This window comes from Hyaena hyaena, unplaced genomic scaffold (genome assembly GCF_003009895.1).
Source record: "Hyaena hyaena isolate Hyena2069 unplaced genomic scaffold, ASM300989v1 scaffold_234, whole genome shotgun sequence".
Classification (NCBI taxonomy): Eukaryota; Metazoa; Chordata; class Mammalia; order Carnivora; family Hyaenidae; genus Hyaena; species Hyaena hyaena.
Genome location: NW_024080865.1, coordinates 2,251,989 through 2,270,101, shown reverse-complemented (window position 1 = coordinate 2,270,101; position 18,113 = coordinate 2,251,989). Strand labels below are relative to the sequence as shown.

Genomic DNA, 18,113 nt, shown 5'->3' with positions numbered 1-18,113 from the left:
GCTGCCTTAGTTCCTTTTAGGCTTCTTCTTCAGGTGTCACCTCTTTTGTAATCTGGGGTAATTGGCATACAGAAAATGAATGAATAAATAAGTAAAAATACACAATAGGGGCGTCTGGGTGGCTCAGGCACTTGAATGTCTGGCTTTTGATTTCAGCTCAGGTTATGATTCCAGGGTCATAGGATCAAGCTTCACATCAGGCTCTGTGCTGAGTGTGAACCCAGCTTGAGATTCTCTCCCCTGCTCATTCTCTGTCTCTCTCTGTCTCTCTCTCTCTCTCGGTCTCTCAAACAAAACAAGACAAAAATATACACCATAAAATGTAGTTGATGTGTTGGGAGATGAGGGAAAACCTGAGGTAGCTTGTGTGAATTACATAAGCCATGTGTGGTATAGGATCATTCACTCTGTAGTTGGGCATGGCAAACTGAGAAGGGAATGAAGCAGATTGTCCTTTAACAGTGTTTTGAGTCTTCCTTCCCTTAAACCTCATTAATACTATGGAGTTCTGTGAAAGTTTTTATCAGCAAGTTTCACATTCATAAAATGGGTATGTAATTCCCACTCTTTAACATTTAACTAAAATAGTGGGTCATATTAATAATAATGAATTACCAGATATTTTAGGAAATGGTTTTTTTTTTCCTCTTCAAGGTGATCTTAAGAAAAAAGCTCTGAACAGAATTTGAGAAGTGATTATGTGGAAACTGTCAAAAACTTAACTGTAAACTAAAATAATCTAATTTGCATTTATTAATAAAGGTTAAATATGAGTGCCTGGCAGAGGAAATCAAAATAGGAGACTATTACCTGAGATTACTATTGGAGGAAGATGAGAATGAAGAAAGTGGATCAATTAAGAGATCGTAAGCTAACTCTTATATCTTGTATTTGTTTTCACTGTTAGTTTCATGGCTAATTCTATTGTGAACTCTTTTTTAAAAATCTAGGTATGAGTTTTTCAATGAGCTCTATCACCGTTTCCTGCTCACCCCAAAAGTAAACATGAAGTGTTTATGTTTACAAGCCCTTGCTATTGTTTACGGCAGATGTCATGAAGAAATAGGACCCTTTACAGATACGAAATATATCATTGGAATGTTAGAAAGGGTAAGGATATCATTTAAGAAAAATGGCTATGTAATAGTGCATTTGGGGTACTTGTATTTTCAAAACTAAATGTAAATTGTTTGATTGCATTGTTTCCATAACTTTCTGTATGAGTTTTTGTGTAATTTACATAATAATTAAATATGAGTTAGATGAATAGGAAAATGACTAATGGGTTAGTGTTTGTCCATGTCAGTATATTTTTTTCAGTTGCTGCTTTTGAATGACTTTAGTGACCTATTTGCCATTCTTTAAGTATGGATGAGCTGGACAAGTGTGTAAAAGAAATAGTGACTTTTAGATTTGTGTGTATATTTGGTTTTCCACTTTGGAAAAAATCTTAAATGATGCTAGTGTACTAAATTTCAAAGTGTGAAGATAGTAAAGTTTTTTAAAACTACAGTGATAACCAAAAAAAGGGAACCTTGAGTTAGCACTTTTTAGAAAGCTTGTCATTTAGCACTTGAACTTTGCTGGGGGAAAGAACATATCATTCACCTAGTGCAGATCAAATATGAGTGTTACCTATTTATTGCAGTGTATACATTTTGTTCTTTCATTTGTACTTCTGTTTCTCTTATATTTAACCGTTTAAATTTCAGTAAACTGTCTTTGAACCATTTTACCAATTTTTATTTAAATTTTTTAAAAATGTTTATTCATTTTTAGAGAGAGAGAGAGACAGAGAGACAGAGCATGAGAGGGGAAGGGGCAGAGAGAGGGAGACACAGAGTCTGCAACAGGCTCTAGGCTCCGAGCCACCAGGACGAGGGGCTCACAGGGCTCGAATCCACAAACTGAGATCATGACCTGAGCCAGAGTCTGACACTTAGCCACCTAGGTGCCTCTGTTTCACCAATTTTAAATGGTTGTTAAAATCAGTGCTTGTTATTTCTCCATCCCCTTACTTTCAATCTGAAGGTGTCCTCCAGTCTAAAATGAGTTTCTTGTAGACAGCAAATAGATGGATTTTGTTTTTTTATCCATTCTGCTACCCTATGTCTTTTGATGGGGGAATTAAGTCCATTTACATTCAGTGTTATTATTGAAATATATGGGTTTAGAGTCATTGTGTGGTTTGTGGGATTCATGCTTGTGATGGTGTCTCTAGCATCTTGCGTTCCTTGCAACATTTCCCCTCGAGGGGAAAAAATGCTTGTTATACTTATCTTAAGTGTCAGTCATGCTTTGCACATTAAGAAACTGATTCTGGATAAGGTCATAAAACATACCTAAGAAATCACATAGCCAGATGAAAATCCTTCTTTGCTGTTATACCAGATTGTACTAGTGAATTCTTATTCACTGTTATTCCAGTGAACTTGAGTATTTGTGGCATAGCCATTTGTAATTTTTAGCCAGATACATTTTTCCTTCTTGTTTTGTGTTCATTGTGATATGATTTATGTGAAACATCATTAATCATTCTTTAGAATATTTACTTAGTTGAAAAGTATCATTTGGGCCAATTCTTTCATTTCAATTTTTATATACATTCTTAAAGCTATGTATTAATCTGTTTTTGACTTTTAAAATATATGCCTTTCTAGGGAAATTGGGTAACATATAAAATTGCAGAGAATGCAAGACATTGATGAAATAAAAGAATTGAGAGTCTTTTCTCATTTTCTTGGTGTTTAAAAGATCTTATTTTGGGGCACCTGGGTTGCTCAGTTAGTTCAGTGTCTAACTCTTGATCTTAGCTTAGATTTTAATCTCAGCATTGTGATTTAAGGCCCTGAATTGGGCTCCATGCTGGGAGTGGAACTTACTTAAAAGAGTGACACTATTTCCTATTGGCTGTTGATTTTATCCACTAATGATAATATCTTAATTTGTGTGTCTCTCACTTCTGACTAAATTCTCATTTATTTCATTAGTGCACAGATAAACTTGAACGAGATCGGTTGATCCTCTTCCTTAACAAGTTGATCCTTAATAAGGTGCAGTATTTTTGCTTATATGCACAATTATTTTCAAATCACATGAGTATAAAACAAAAAAATAAATTATTACAGTTTGTTTAATTATCCAAACATGGTTCTTTTCTTATTTTCTCCTTTTAGATGAGAAACCTCTGTTTGCTCTCAACATCTGTAGTGAAAACTTATTGTCAGATTTTCTCTGTACACTCTGTCCTACTCTTACAGAGATACTGAATAAATTAAGACTAAATTCTGAATGAAGAATAATGAGGGATGAAATCACTAGCTGATTTTTCTTTAGGGACTCTTTAGGATTGGACTTTAAAACAAATGTTCGACATAAAATGGAAAGTGTCTAATTTATTTAGTGTACATTTTGATGATAAAAAGTACTTTGAAGACTTGAGCTCTTCATATTTTATTTTTAGGACATTTTAATAGGTTCATACTTTTTTCATCAAGAATTCATGGTTGTAAATACAGCATCAAGTCGCAATTATATGGTGTTGCGATGAAATCTGAGCAGCTTTTTTATTTCTTATATTATTTATAGTCTAACTTGCTTAGTTTTATTCTCAACTTTTGAAAGTGATACACATGTTTTAAAATTAAAGTATAATTAATTAATCTTTAAATTATAATCTCTTCTGACTTTTAAGAAATTACCAGTTTTGCCTTAAGCTTACAAAAACAAACTGGAACATTAAAAGGCTTTTTATTATAACAGATTTTATTTCTGATTATAGAATAATTTATTTATTAACAAAAATAACCTAGGAAAATGCATGATAATTGGAGAACCAGAGAGTTTATCCTGGTTGTTATTCCTGCTGGGCTTTGTTTATTTTTGTTTTGTTCTAATTTGCTCAGAATATATTTAAGTAAAAATTTTTTGTGCGATATCTTGGCCCTTTTCACATGTATCTGAACTTATGTTCCTTGAATTTATGTTCTTTGAATACTAAATGCTATCAGTTGTAGGTCAGTTTTTCCAACGAGATTCTAAATATTTTCTTCCTTGAGAATCTTATAGGTAGTAGTACCTATTGGAAAGAAAGATTTTCATTTATGTAAAAGTGTTTTTGTCTTCCAGAGAAATGTTAAGGATCTCATGGATTCAAACGGAATTAGAATCCTTGTCGACTTGCTTACCCTTGCACATCTTCATGTAAGCCGAGCTACAGTACCACTGCAAGTATGTATGCTTATCTAGATTTTATAAGTTTAACAGTCTTTGAGTACAATTTAGGATCAAAAGAACCATAAAAATTTGACATGAAAACATGCCAATGTATATGGCCATGAGTACAGCCAGTAATTAAGATATCCAATAATTATGATAGAACTAATGCCTGAGACACCTTCCTACTCTGTTGGTGGGAATGTAAACTCGTGCAGCCCCTCTGGAAAACAGTGTGGAGGTTCCTCAAAAAATTAACAATAGAACTCCCCTATGACCCAGCAATAGCACTGCTAGGCATTTACCCAAGGATACAGGAGTGCTGATACATAGGGTCACTTGTACCCCAGTGTTCATAGCAGCACTTTCAACAGTAGCCAAATCATGGAAAGAGCCTAAGTGTCCATCAACTGATGAATGGATCAAGAAGATGTGGTTTATCTCCACACCCGAAAAACAAACAACCCAGTAAAGAAATGGGCAGAAGATATGAACAGACACTTCTCCAAAGAGGACATCCAGATGGCCAGCAGACACATGAAACGATGCTCAGCATCCCTCCTCATCAGGGAAATACAAATCAAAACCACACTGAGATACCACCTCACACCAGTCACAGTGGCTAAAATGAGCAAATCAGAGAACTCTAGATGCTGGCGAGGATGTGGAGAAACAGGCACCCTCCTACACTGTTGGTGGGAATGTAAACTTGTTCAGCCCCTCTGGAAAACAGTGTGGAGGTTCCTCAAAAAATTAACAATAGAACTCCCCTATGACCCAGCAATAGCACTGCTAGGCATTTACCCAAGGATACAGGAGTGCTGATACATAGGGTCACTTGTACCCCAGTGTTCATAGCAGCACTTTCAACAGTAGCCAAATCATGGAAAGAGCCTAAGTGTCCATCAACTGATGAATGGATCAAGATGTGATTTATATATACAACGGAATACTACATGGCAATGAGAAAGAGTGAAATCTGGCCATATGTAGCAACATGGATGGAATTTGAGGGTGTTATGCTGAGGGAAATAAGTCAGGCAGAGAAGGACAGATATCATGTTTCCACGTATAGGAGGATTAGGAGGAACTTAACGGAGGACCATGGGGGAGAAGAAGGGAGGAAATGGTGGGGGAAAGGGAGAGAGGCAAACCATGAGAGACTCTTGAATGCTGAGAACAAACTGAGGACTGATGGATGTGGGGGGGAGAGGGGCGATGGGCATGGAGGAGAGCACTTGTGGGGATGAGCACTGGGTGTTACATGGAAACCAACTTGAGAATATAAACTATTTGTAAAAAAAAAAATAAATTCAGAAGAAAAAAGATGTGGTTTATCTATCAATGGAATACTACATGGCAATGAAAAAGAATGAAATCTGGCCATGTGCAGCAACATAGATGGAACTTGAGGGTGTTATGCTGAGCAAAGTAAGTCAGGCAGAGAAGGACAGATACCATATGTTTGTACGTACAGGAGGAGTAGGAGGAACTTAACGGAGGACCATGGGGGAGAAGAAGGGGAAAAATAGTTGGGGAGAGGGAGGGAGGCAAACTGTGAGAGACACTTGAATGCTGAGAACAATCTGAGGGCTGATGGGGATGGGAGGGAGAGGAAGGGGGGTGATGGGCATGGAGGAGGGCACTTGGGTGTTATATGGAAACCAACTTAAACTATAAAAAAAAAAATTTCTCTCTTCCCCTCTTAGACTTCTTGAGGTGATGGAGATGATCTAAAATTGATTGTAATGATGGTTGCTTATATATTGAATATACTAAAAACCATTGAATTACACATCTTCAATAAGTAAATTGTATGGTGTGTGAATTATATTTCAATAAAACTGTTTTTTAAATTATTAAAAAAAAAAACTAATGTCTGACACATTAGGTCACACACAAAAAGTGAAATATAACCGTAAGAACAATCTAAAATGGTCAGTGTTGATCCAGTTTTATTTTTCTTGTGTCTCTTTTGTCTTTTAAAGTAATAGTATTTCTAAAATGGTTTATTTTGAGGCAGTGTGATCATTAAGATTTAAAATAAGTTTTCAGTTATGTAACTAGAACTTTTAGCATTGATAGCCACTGAGAATATACTTTGTCTTCAGGAATCTGAAGGCCTTATTGAAACCAGCCAGTAAGAGGATGGAGCTGCAACTCTCTACTTACAGGCCTTTTCTGATACCTAACTTGTACAAGAGATTAATACCTAGCTCAGTGGTGATTTTTGTGATGTTTTGTTTTTGTTTAATCTGGTTTGATGTATTCTGTCTTAGTTTTTGGCTGAATTGTGTACAGAAGTGCTATTTGAATATTTAGAATATGGCATTTTCTATCATCACGGTTAAATAATGTAATTGTAATGCTTGTATAGCATGACAGTATACCAGGTACTATTCTATTCCATGACAGGCCTTCCATTTTACAAATGAGGAAATTGTGGGACAGAGAAGCCAAGTGTATTGTCCAAAGTCACGCATTAAGGAACAGAGCCAGAGTTAGAACCCAGAAGTCTGTGCTCTTAAACCACTTTGCTGTGCCTCTCTATATGAATCAAACCAAAAGCTAATAGTTAGGAGGGTAGTTAAAACCTTCTTTTAATAAAATATACTAACTACATAAAAATTTTCTCTTAGGTTCTCATAAATATTGACATATAAAATTATAAGTAGTATCTGTAGTGAGGGTAGTAGATTGAAAGTAAGTGTTAAATAGTGTTAAAAACATTTAATATTTTAACTCTTTGATCTTGGATGCTTATTGAAACTTTTAGCTGGAATGGGTTTTTTAAAAAATTTTTTTATGTCTTTATTTTTTATTGAGAGACAGAGAGTGAGTGGGGGAGGGTTAGAGAGAGAGTAAGACACAGAATCTGAAGCAGGCTCCAGGCTCTGAGTTGTCAGCACAGAGCCCAACGTGGGGCTCAGACCCACAGACTGTGAGATCATGACCCGAGCTAAGTCGGATGTTTAACTGACTGAGCCACCCAGGTGTCCCGGAATGGGTTTTTTCCTCCTCCAAAGAATTTAAGTATTTTTAGCATTGTCATTTAAGGTTAATGTGTTTGTTTATATAGTTACTTGTAATATTCTTTGCTACTAAAATGTTACTGTACTAAGAATTTATTAATGACCATAGAGAGTGTAGATTTCTTTGAAATTAACTTCGATTGCCAAGTGAATTTAGGAAACCATTAATTTCAAATGCATATTAATAAAAAAAATAGCATTTTTGAATTACAGGGTCAGACATCTGATTCTTAACTGTTTAAATAAGGTCATGTGAAAGGTGATTTTCTAAAGGAAAGTAAACCCAGGAAATTGAGACTGTGTTACTTTTTATTATATCTGCCCTCTTAGATCTGCCTTGGAAAATAACTAATTTTTTTTTTTTAAACTTAGAGCAATGTAATTGAAGCTGCTCCAGATATGAAGAGAGAGAGTGAAAAGGAATGGTACTTTGGCAACGCAGACAAAGAGAGGAGTGGCCCGTATGGATTTCATGAGGTTTGTGCCTTAGAAGAGCTTTTGTGATGGTCTTAGTCTTTCTTACACCCTCCTGCTTAGCAAACATAGAGGTGTTGAAGATTTTTTGATTTGATTTACAATCATCAGCTTCAAGGGCTCTGCCATTCAGTTTTCACATGAAGGATTAGATGACTTACAGTTCTGAAGAACCACACATACATATGTACACAGACATGCACACACAGCTGTGTCTTAAAACCTTACTGTTGAGCTGTTGTTACGGAGGTAGCATTCAGAATTTTAATAAATTTTAGAATAATAATAGCAGTTGTTACCTTAATAATTATAAGGTATAATAATTAGAATAATCTTAGAGGTATTAGTAAGCTTTTCAAACTATAACACTTCTATTGTGGAATGAAAGGTAAACGTTAATATGCAGTCTGAAATTCATTGCAAGTTGCCTGTGCAATCCAGGGATAATTTTCCATCTTCTGCTCATACTTGATCTTGCCCTCCCAGGCTCAGTTGGAATTTAGCCAAAGATAGTTAAGCCTTCAGCTTGTTTATATTTTGGTCATTTTACCATCTGCCTACTGTTTTCATTCTTTCCAGTGTTCTTTATGCTCTGCAGGTTGGCCAGCTAAATGGTAATTTTCTTATATGAGTAACCTAATTCAGGTTCCTGAAGGCTTGTCAACAAAAGTTTGTTACTGTTTTTTTGATTGTGAACTTGCATGTAAATTACCATAGTTCATGTATTTACCACAGAATAGGAAACATTAGGAAACCTCATTTTGCTTCGTTCATGTTTGTAGTAACGGTGCCTTCCATTCATTTAGATGCAAGAATTGTGGACCAAAGGAATGTTAAATGCAAAAACCAGATGCTGGGCTCAAGGCATGGATGGATGGCGACCACTTCAGGCAATACCTCAGCTTAAATGGTGTCTGTTAGCCAGTGGACAGGCTGTACTAAATGAAACTGACCTTGCTACCCTTATATTGAACATGTTGATCACAATGTGTGGATATTTTCCAAGCAGGTAAAATGTAATTGAACATTTCCATGGTTAAGAGGGACTCTGAAATACCTTGTTCTCTCCATCTGTATGGGTGCTTCCTCAGTAACAACATGGGATTAGTCTGGTGATTAAGAACGAAGATATTTCATTTGTGACCTTAAGGGAATGCTCCTTTGAGTTTTGGAGCTTTTAAAACATAAAAAGAAATAACTTGCAAATTATATTGATAAAGTAGCTAGAAAATAACTTTCTCTGGGAGACTTCAGATACTGTTACCAAATTGAGGCTTCCTAGCTACACTCTGGCAACAGTAACAGTTGTCACATTCATACGAAGCAGGCATGAACATTTGAAATAAATACACTGCAGTCCTAGACAGTGGTGGGTGCCACTAGCTCCTCATCGGTCAGGTTAGCCACTCCTGGTATAGAGCTTGAGTCTAAGCCCACATCGTGCCCCAGGTCTTGTTCCACTTAATCAGTGAAGGTGAGAGTTTGTTATACAGTGATAATTATAACCATTGCAGGGAACTTTTCAATCTTTATAAAATATTTGCATATGCATCATTTCGTTTATTAGTATACTAAGGATATTTTGTGATGGAAGTTACTGAGGAACTATCAATTTTATGACACTTGAACCTTTCATGGTTCCAATTCTCTTTAAAATTCAGATCACACTTTTTAAAGCATACAATTACCATTTAGAAAAAATGTAGCATTAAAATGAAAGCTATATGTGGAAAATACTGAGAGTAGTTAAGGTTTAAATTTATGTAACAGCGTTTGATATGCCCTTTGGGGGGAAATATCCTCTGACAGTGTGTTGGACAACACCAAGTTTAATCAATTAAATAATAAATAAGAGTCTTTGGCTCTTCTAGGGTACTGTTTTTCAAGGAAATCTTATGGAAGGAAATGAAGTCATATTAAACAGCCAAATAGATTTAAACCAAAATACCTAATCATGTTCCCAGCTGTATGAGAGCTTAGTCTTCATTAACAAAAAAGTAAGGTAACATGCTTCATGCCTAGTAGAATGTCCTATGCTCTGCACATACAAATTTTAATAGATATATTAAATGCCAACCTTAGAAAATATTTTCTAGGGATCAAGATAATGCCATTATTCGGCCTCTGCCCAGAGTGAAAAGACTGCTATCAGACAGCGCTTGCCTTCCGCATATTATTCAGGTGAGTTACCTTTATGTTATCAAGTTAGGAACAGTATTTTAAGAACCCTTCTCCCTTATTCAATTTTATTACGAACCCTAGTCTTTTTTTTTTTTATAGTCGATTCCATTTCCAAAAAGCGTGAACTGTGACTTACATTTATTGTACATCTAATTGATGTAATTATTTACATCAAATATCTCAATTAGAGTTGATATTCTGAATATACTGTGGAAGATTGTGTATCTAAGAGCCTAAACATGGGAAGCCTCCAGACTCCAGAATTATTCTCAAAAGATTTTATTTATTAAGCATTCTTAAAATCACACTACTGAAGTTAGGACTCCTGGGAAGCACACTAGTGGGCCATGAAAATGGATATCTGGTGTGCTCTGTCTCAAGAAATAATCACAGATAGGGCGCCTGGGTGGCTTAGTCGGTTAAGCGTCCGACTTTTCGCTTAGGTCATGATCTCGCGGTTCGTGGGTTCGAGCCCCGCATCGGGCTCTGTGCTGACTGCCAGCTCAGAGCCTGGAGCCTGTTTCAGAGTCTGTGACTCCCTCTCTCTCTGACCCTCCCCTGCTAACGCTCTCTCTCTCTCTCTCTCTCTCTCTCTCTCTCTCTCTCTCTCTCTCTCTCCCTCCTAGAAATAAATAAAACGTTAAAAAAAAAAAAAAGAAATAATCACAGCTGTCTTGCCAGTTTGCCTTAGTGCTTGGACTCTTCAAAATGTTTTCATGGATAGCAGCTGATCTAATGCATTCCATTGGAATTATGTAGGATATACTAAAGTATCTTTTCTTCTTTTTTTCCCCCGTCATTATTCAGCTCTTCTGGAATTAAGCTATCTCCAGATTAGCATTAAATCTAAATAAGTCAGGTCCCAGAGATTTTAGGTCACTGCTTCCCTCCTGTGAATCCAGTATCCTGTTGTTAAATCTCATTTGTTACATTAACCACACATGATGTAACTATATGCCAGTAACTTTGCTATTTGTACATACTAGTTAAACACTGATGTGAAATGGGAAAGGAGAATTACTTGTTTGTATATTTCTACATTCATGGATAGGTAAGTGCCTGTGCAAGTCTCTGATAGTGAAAAAGAGTTCTGAAATACAACAGTGACAGTACCCTGTTGCCTTCCTCGCGAACACCACAATTCTTTCTTGTAACCCACCATCCACCCCAGCCTGGAGGACTGTGGCTGCTTATGTGAGGTGTACAAGGGAGAGGGATTCGTCTTCTCTTCTGGACATGCAGATAAAGGCCTAGAAAATCTATCTTGCCCAAGCATTTTTCCAAGATTCTGGAAACTGAAAAGAGAGAAGTAAATGCAAACACTGTTGAATTTCAGGCCAGGAAAGAATGACTGACAAAAAAAGAGATGCGGAATATTCTGGTTTCTCTTCAGATTGAATAAATCTTTCACCTTTCACAAAAAAGAGAAGTGGTTGGCCTAATATGTGAAGCTTTGGAGGGGAAGAGTCTATTTAAATTAACTAAAGAATTTCTAGTAATAACTGAACAATTCAGATGACTCAGGAGAAGAATTTTATTGATAAGTCATATTCTGGGAGACCTTAACCTTGCTAAACACTGGCAGCCATAGTAGTTTTCAGGAACATATTATCTACATTGGTTGGTACAGATTTCTGTAGTTCTTTTGACTTTAGAGCAGTCACTGGTTTTACCTTTTGATACAGCTTTGGAATTTTTACAGTGTGTCTAAGATACAGGGAGTGAATATCCTAGGTTTTCTGGCATAGTCATAATTTCAGATATTCTGAATTTTTGCCTGCTAATTCCCATATTTTAATTATTAATCAGCTTAATGATAACCCACAATCCTTGGACCAACTACCCATATTTTAATTAAAATGATGTCAGGTCTTGAGCTACAGCTGCTACTAACACTAGGGAAAATCTTGTGTTACCGTATCTCAGTTTTTCCTTTGTAAAATATCTCATAGTGCTAAACACTCACTCTAAATACCTGGTTGAACAGATAAGACTCCAAAACAGAGAAATCCAGTTTACTAAAAGGCAAGACATACAGCGATATAGTCTTCTAACTGAATCTAGAACTTTGACTTCCTGATGTGAGTTAGTATTTACTCTTCTTGTCATTTTTTTGTACTAGTAGCATTTGACCCATTCTTTGGGAATATTCATAGAAAAGTAAGTGCCACTTCTGTTAAGATAAAACTTAGGAAATTTCTTTATCAAATGTTTATTCATAGTAACTCTATATGAGTTTTTTTTTAATGTTTATTTTTTGAGAGCAAGAGAGAAACAGAGCATGACTGGGGCAGGGGCAGAGAAGGAGACACAGAATCTGAAGCAAGCTCCAGGCTCTGGGCTGTCAGCACAGAGCCTGATGCAGGGCTTGAACTCACCAACTGTGAGATCATGACCTGAGCCTAAGTTGGAGCTCAACCGTCTTGAGTTATCCAGGCACCCCTATATGATTTTTTAATAGCACAGATACATTCTGGTGGCCCCAAATATTCCCTTCAGTATTACTAGCTCAAATTTTTTTAGATACCATGTGTCTTGGTACTTTGTGGTAGCAGTAAAAGTACTACTAGTATTTGGTCACCCATTTTCATCCTACTTGTTGATCTATTTTTTAGTACTGTTAGTGTCCACTGATAGTTTTTCTCGGCTCCTTGAGTTCTCAAGATGTCTTCAGGGAATTCTTCACATCTGAAACTAACCCAAAGCATACCTACTTTTTGTTTTTATTTTGTCATTAACAAAGAAGTCCATGTAAAAAGATTCGTAAATAAGAAACAGTTTTATCTATAATCATGGCAACATAGTTTCAAGCATCTTTGGGTCTTTTCTGAATAAATTTTGAGCAGTTCTCAATATTTTACTGTCTCTGCATTAAATGTTGTAAAAAGAATTAATTTTCAAATCTGATCAGTCTGGTAGACAATAGCATACTAAATCCCATACATTTTTATTTTGTAACTTATTACGTATAAAAAAGTATGACCTCAGCACATAGAATACATAAGGCTAAAGTCAATGACATTATTAGAAGTTTTTTTTATAATCCAGTAACAAAAACATTTTATTTTTTGTAGCTACTGCTGACCTTTGACCCTATCCTTGTTGAGAAGGTTGCGATTTTGTTATACCATATCATGCAAGATAACCCACAGTTACCTCGTCTTTATCTTAGTGGAGTATTTTTCTTTATCATGATGTACACAGGTTCCAATGTGCTTCCTGTTGCTCGGTAAGAACTTTAATGGTAATATTTAAAATTATTTGAAATATACGTGGACAGCTGTTTAACTGTATGTCTGAAAATTTGGAAATTAGAATGGGGAAAATAACTCAGTTATACCACTTTACCACATCTAATGTAAGAATTCACCATCTTTTATGTTGTACAGTTTTAGTATTTAACATCTTTATGTTCATATTCACATACAGTTTTACATTTTGCTTTTTTCTTAAAATTGGGTAATTTTTCATATTATTATATAATCTTAACATAACCATCATTTAAAAATCTTCTTAATTCATTTAAGTTCTTGCCTTAATTAGAAATTAAACAGTTTTGCCTTTTGTGGCTTTTATGTATATATGTACAAATACCCGATCTTTGGAAAACTAAGATTACTTAAATTTAAATCAGTTCTTCTGTCTGACAGGTAATTTTTTTTTCTAGATTTTTGAAATATACACATACCAAACAGGCTTTCAAATCTGAGGAGGTAAGCCAGATTAACTCTGTGAATATATAACTTGACACCGCATAAGCTTCTGGGCACTAAACTCTGCTGAGCTGTGTATGTTTCCTAGATTATAAACACTTGAGGGCAGGTACTGTTTCACTCATTTTTCACATTCCTTGTGGTACCTTGTATGGAGAAAGTCTAAGCTAATATTTTTTAATGGAAATAAATGTTACCCATTAGAAATTATAGATATGAATTATAACACAACCCTGCTGTGAATGTAACTTGTTCCCTTGTGTAAAACCTACATTAATAACTTTCATAAATACCTCAGTATATATCTGAGGCTCATAATCAGCTAAAATTCAGTAAAGACTTCATCCTTCTTTTTGTTCAGATCCTCAGGTGGCAGAAGTGCCAGGTTTCTTTTTTGAAGCTATTTAATTCTTCAGGTGCTCTCAAGTATCCTTGCTATTTTACTGGGGAAGAAAAATAGGAACCCAAAAAAAGCTAAGATTCATCCAGATAGTTTTGACAACCTGATACTTTATATCTACATCTTACAGAGGTATTTATTGTCAAAATATAACTGAAAGAGGATTCAAATTTTGTTAGCATTTTCACGGAGCATTGATTTTCAAATTTTATTGAGAGCAGAAGAATAAACCAACAGCAGCCCACTGTTGACGGAGACTAACCAAGGAAGGTTACACCTCTTTGGTAATGTGGTATAACTTCATGTTTTCTAGCACAGCCAGGGAAGCCCTGGAAAATAATCTAGTAATATTAAAGTGATGCCTATGGTGGTATAATTTCCACAGCTTTTTATACAAATAGAAAATGAGACTATAAGAAAAGTTAAAAAAAAAAAAAATTAATGTGACCACCACAGTGTAGCATTAGGCATTTTTTGGCATTCTTTTTTTCCCTTTTTTTCCGTGCAGCTAGGCATATACAATCTTTTTTCAGATTTTTATAATGAGAGATGGTATATCATTTCACCAAACCGTATTTTGAATAATTACAGCAAAAACTGTGTAACAGAACTCTAGTTGCAAGAATTAACCTAATAATGGTATTTTTAAAAACTGCTTTTAATGTTTATTTTTGAGACAGACCAAGCATTAGTGGGGGAGGGGCAGAGAGAGAGGGTGACGGAATCTGAAGTTGGCTCTAGGCTCTGAGCTGTCACCATAGAGTGTGACATGGGGCTCAAACCTACCAACCTAAGCCAAAGCCGAATGCTTAAGCAACTGAGCCACCCAGGTGCCCCCTAAATAATGGTATTCTAAAGAACAAAACAAGCAGTTCTTCATCCCAAAATTTAACAGATATATATGGAAATATGTAATTTATGGCTTTTATTAGCAAAAAAGCCTGAAAGTATTTGTCATCTAATTTGTCTTAGGACTAGGTGGTAAAACCTTGTCTGGGTTTTTTTCTTCTGTCTCTTTGTCAGATCCTAGAGGAATAAAACATTCTCAATTTGCCTAGAAGGAAAAAAGAAAAGTATTGATAGTCCTTAGAATTTTATTATCATCAGGTAAATGAGTTTTCATCAGGAAATGAGTTTTAAAATTTATTGTGGTCAAGTATGATCATTCTCCTGATTCTATTTGCCAGCCAGAGGATATGAAGTTCTTAATACAGTTAGTTATAATTACCTTGAATAGATATTCTCCCTTTAAATAGCCACACTTCATAAAGACAGGCTTTTTAAGATGTTGATTTTCTGGACTAACGTGTTTTTGAGAACAGAAGCAGGTGAAAACTGCAATCAACAATGTAACACAGAAAAATTGATCTAAATCTCTGTGGGATCTCTCCTTGTGCTGTCCAGTACTATTACACGTGGTCCAGAGCAGGTCATCCTAAATCATGTTGACAGCACCTGACATCTTAGGAGCTTAAGACTCTACTGGAGCCCAGATAGTGTTACTTCTACCTTAGAGCTCATGCCAAAGCCAGTTAATACCAGGCATCTTCCACTTCACATTTTGCCATGTTTCCATCTATATTTCTGAAACAGAAAAGCAATTTGTTCTGGTTGTTTTCTTTTCTTAAAATATTCCCTAGCCCTAATTCATTTATTAGAAAATTAAATGGCAACTTTAGTGTTTTTGTGTTCTGTTTTAAAGACAAAAGGACAAGATATTTTTCAGAGAAGTATACTTGGGCACATCCTACCAGAAGCAATGGTTTGTTACTTAGAAAATTATGAGCCTGAAAAGTTTTCTGAGATTTTTCTGGGAGAATTTGATACTCCAGAAGCCATCTGGAGCAGTGAAATGAGGTAAATAGCCAGCTGATTGTTTGTATTGTATACTCAGAATCCTTGCCTCTTGCCACCTGGTTTGACTTTTGTTAAAAGAACTTCTTTCACTAGTTGCATAATCTAAGCTACAGAAGTTTTTGGTGCCAAATCAAGGGATGAGTTTGACAAGGCCGTAAGCTTTTTTCTAATCTAATGTGATTTGACAAAGTTATTATTACCTTAATAGAACTTTACGTAAGGTTGGGCCTATTACCACTGGTGATGCTTAAGTCAGTCTATAAAACTGGTAGAATTTTAGGCAGTGTGTATAAGAAATATACAGGGATAAAATCAGGACACACCTCCTTGGTATTTGGAAGCAGAGCTGTACTCCACTAAAGACTGCCCACATAGAATGGATCACACCAGACATACCCCAGTTCATTTTAGAATGAGGCCCCTTAGTAGCACATTTTGACCTTAATGTGGAAATTAGCTTTCCTAAAGAATGTCCTTGAGGACAAACCTCTGAAAACAAAAAAAGTAGAGGCACAGAAGCAGATGTCAGCATCCAGACAGGCTGTGTCTAGAAAAAGATTGCACGCTTCATAAGTCCAGTGTCGAGGCCACCACTGTTGTGGAGAACCCCTCAGTCCTCTTAGCTGGATGACAGTTGATCTGAGTCTATTATTCACTCCCTTTGCTGACTTCACACAATGGCACTTGCTGGTTATCATTTGTCTTGTCAGGTAGGTTAGCATGTGCTAGCCACCAACTTGAATGTATTCTGTGTGACAGTCATGCTTTTCATTGGGAACAAATGTATAGGAATACAAGTAAGTTTACAACACAACTTTTCTATGGAATATTTTTCTCCTGAGATTGGTTAATATAAGTCCCTGTCTAAAAGATACAGCTGGTCTGTATACTAATCCGATCAAATTTCTGCTGAACTGAGGGCCAGACCCCAGATTGTTAACTATAATAAATACTGTGTAGTAAGCTTCTTTGAGATGCTAGTAAACTTAGTCCCCTGTTTATGCCTTCATGCATCAGATGAAGTATGCAAATTCCATACCATTTGACCTTCTAATGACTGATTTTTGGAAGGACTGGGAATATCCATTTTTTGCTCTCTGATTGTCTTTATAGATAAGTATTACAAGTAAGTTTATATCCATTGAGGCTTTCTACATAACAAGTTTATAGAATTCTCAGTAACATTCTTATAAACACTCATTTTAGACCAGTAATTAAGTTACTCTAAAGAAGATCCACATAATTATTTTGCATGATTGCCTGAGTTAACCTTTTTTTTTTTTTTTTAAATCCTTTCATAATGCTTTGAGAGTTTTCTAATTGTAGGCGCCTCATGATAGAGAAGATTGCTGCCCATCTTGCTGATTTCACACCGCGCCTTCAGAGTAACACAAGGGCACTTTATCAGTATTGTCCCATCCCAGTAATCAACTATCCACAACTAGAAAATGAACTGTTTTGTAATATTTATTACCTCAAACAACTTTGCGATACACTCCGGTTTCCAGATTGGCCTATTAAAGATCCGGTAAGTCAGTAGGTTAATTTGTGCCTTCTCAAACTGGAAAAATAGCTTCTAATCACTTCTGGGTATTTCTTCCTTCTCTGATAAGGATAACAGCTTCCTCAAATGTTCCCTTTTATTTAAGGACTATGTAACTCACTACAGTGTAATATATTTGGGTAAATCCAAAGCTAAAAGATAACTTTTTTAGAAAGTATTAAGAACTTTATAGTCTTGATCTTTTTGACAAATATAACATCAACTTAATTTTAGGTACAAAAACAAGTTAGTTTGATCAAAGCTTATCTTTATAGCATATTGAGTAAGCTCGCACATGGTGGAATTAGGCAGTCTAGGATTTAGCCTTAGTTTGGCCATTGATAGGTGTATTTAATATTGCTTGATTTCTCTAAGCCAGTTATGGTAATAGTACTATTACTACTAATAGCAACCATCTCATGTGGTTGGGAAGATGGAGAATTCATATAAAAAATAGCAGAATTCCTGGCACACATAGGAGACAGTGAGACCTGGTAGTTTATATAGTAGCCTGTTATAGTGTCCTTGGGAACCCTCCAACTTGAGCCCTTGGGTGTCTGCTGGAAGCCTGGAATAAAGTAGTCCTGGGTGCCTGTGTTGGTTTGTTCATATAGCAGAGGTTATACCATTATCCTTATCATCAAAAGATTTCAGGCAACTGGTACACAGTTGCCATGTGTACCAGTAGGTGCCTCTTT

At 35.9% G+C, this 18,113-nt stretch overlaps 1 protein-coding gene across 3 annotated transcripts in view; it reads left to right on the top strand.

Annotated features, from left to right (window-relative positions):
* The window catches only part of DNAJC13 (DnaJ heat shock protein family (Hsp40) member C13), a 127,035-nt gene that overhangs the window by 67,522 nt on the left and 41,400 nt on the right, over window positions 1–18,113 (top strand). For 2 of the 3 annotated variants that reach the window (XM_039243842.1, XM_039243841.1), the window contains 11 exons: window positions 763–866; window positions 951–1,110; window positions 2,991–3,053; window positions 4,129–4,230; window positions 7,620–7,724; window positions 8,528–8,730; window positions 9,818–9,902; window positions 12,977–13,131; window positions 13,570–13,615; window positions 15,718–15,872; window positions 17,199–17,400. In XM_039243842.1, the coding sequence (XP_039099773.1) occupies window positions 763–866; window positions 951–1,110; window positions 2,991–3,053; window positions 4,129–4,230; window positions 7,620–7,724; window positions 8,528–8,730; window positions 9,818–9,902; window positions 12,977–13,131; window positions 13,570–13,615; window positions 15,718–15,872; window positions 17,199–17,400 (1,380 nt within the window). The remainder of the gene's footprint in view (window positions 1–762; window positions 867–950; window positions 1,111–2,990; window positions 3,054–4,128; window positions 4,231–7,619; window positions 7,725–8,527; window positions 8,731–9,817; window positions 9,903–12,976; window positions 13,132–13,569; window positions 13,616–15,717; window positions 15,873–17,198; window positions 17,401–18,113) is intronic. The other variant, XM_039243843.1, reaches the window with a different exon arrangement.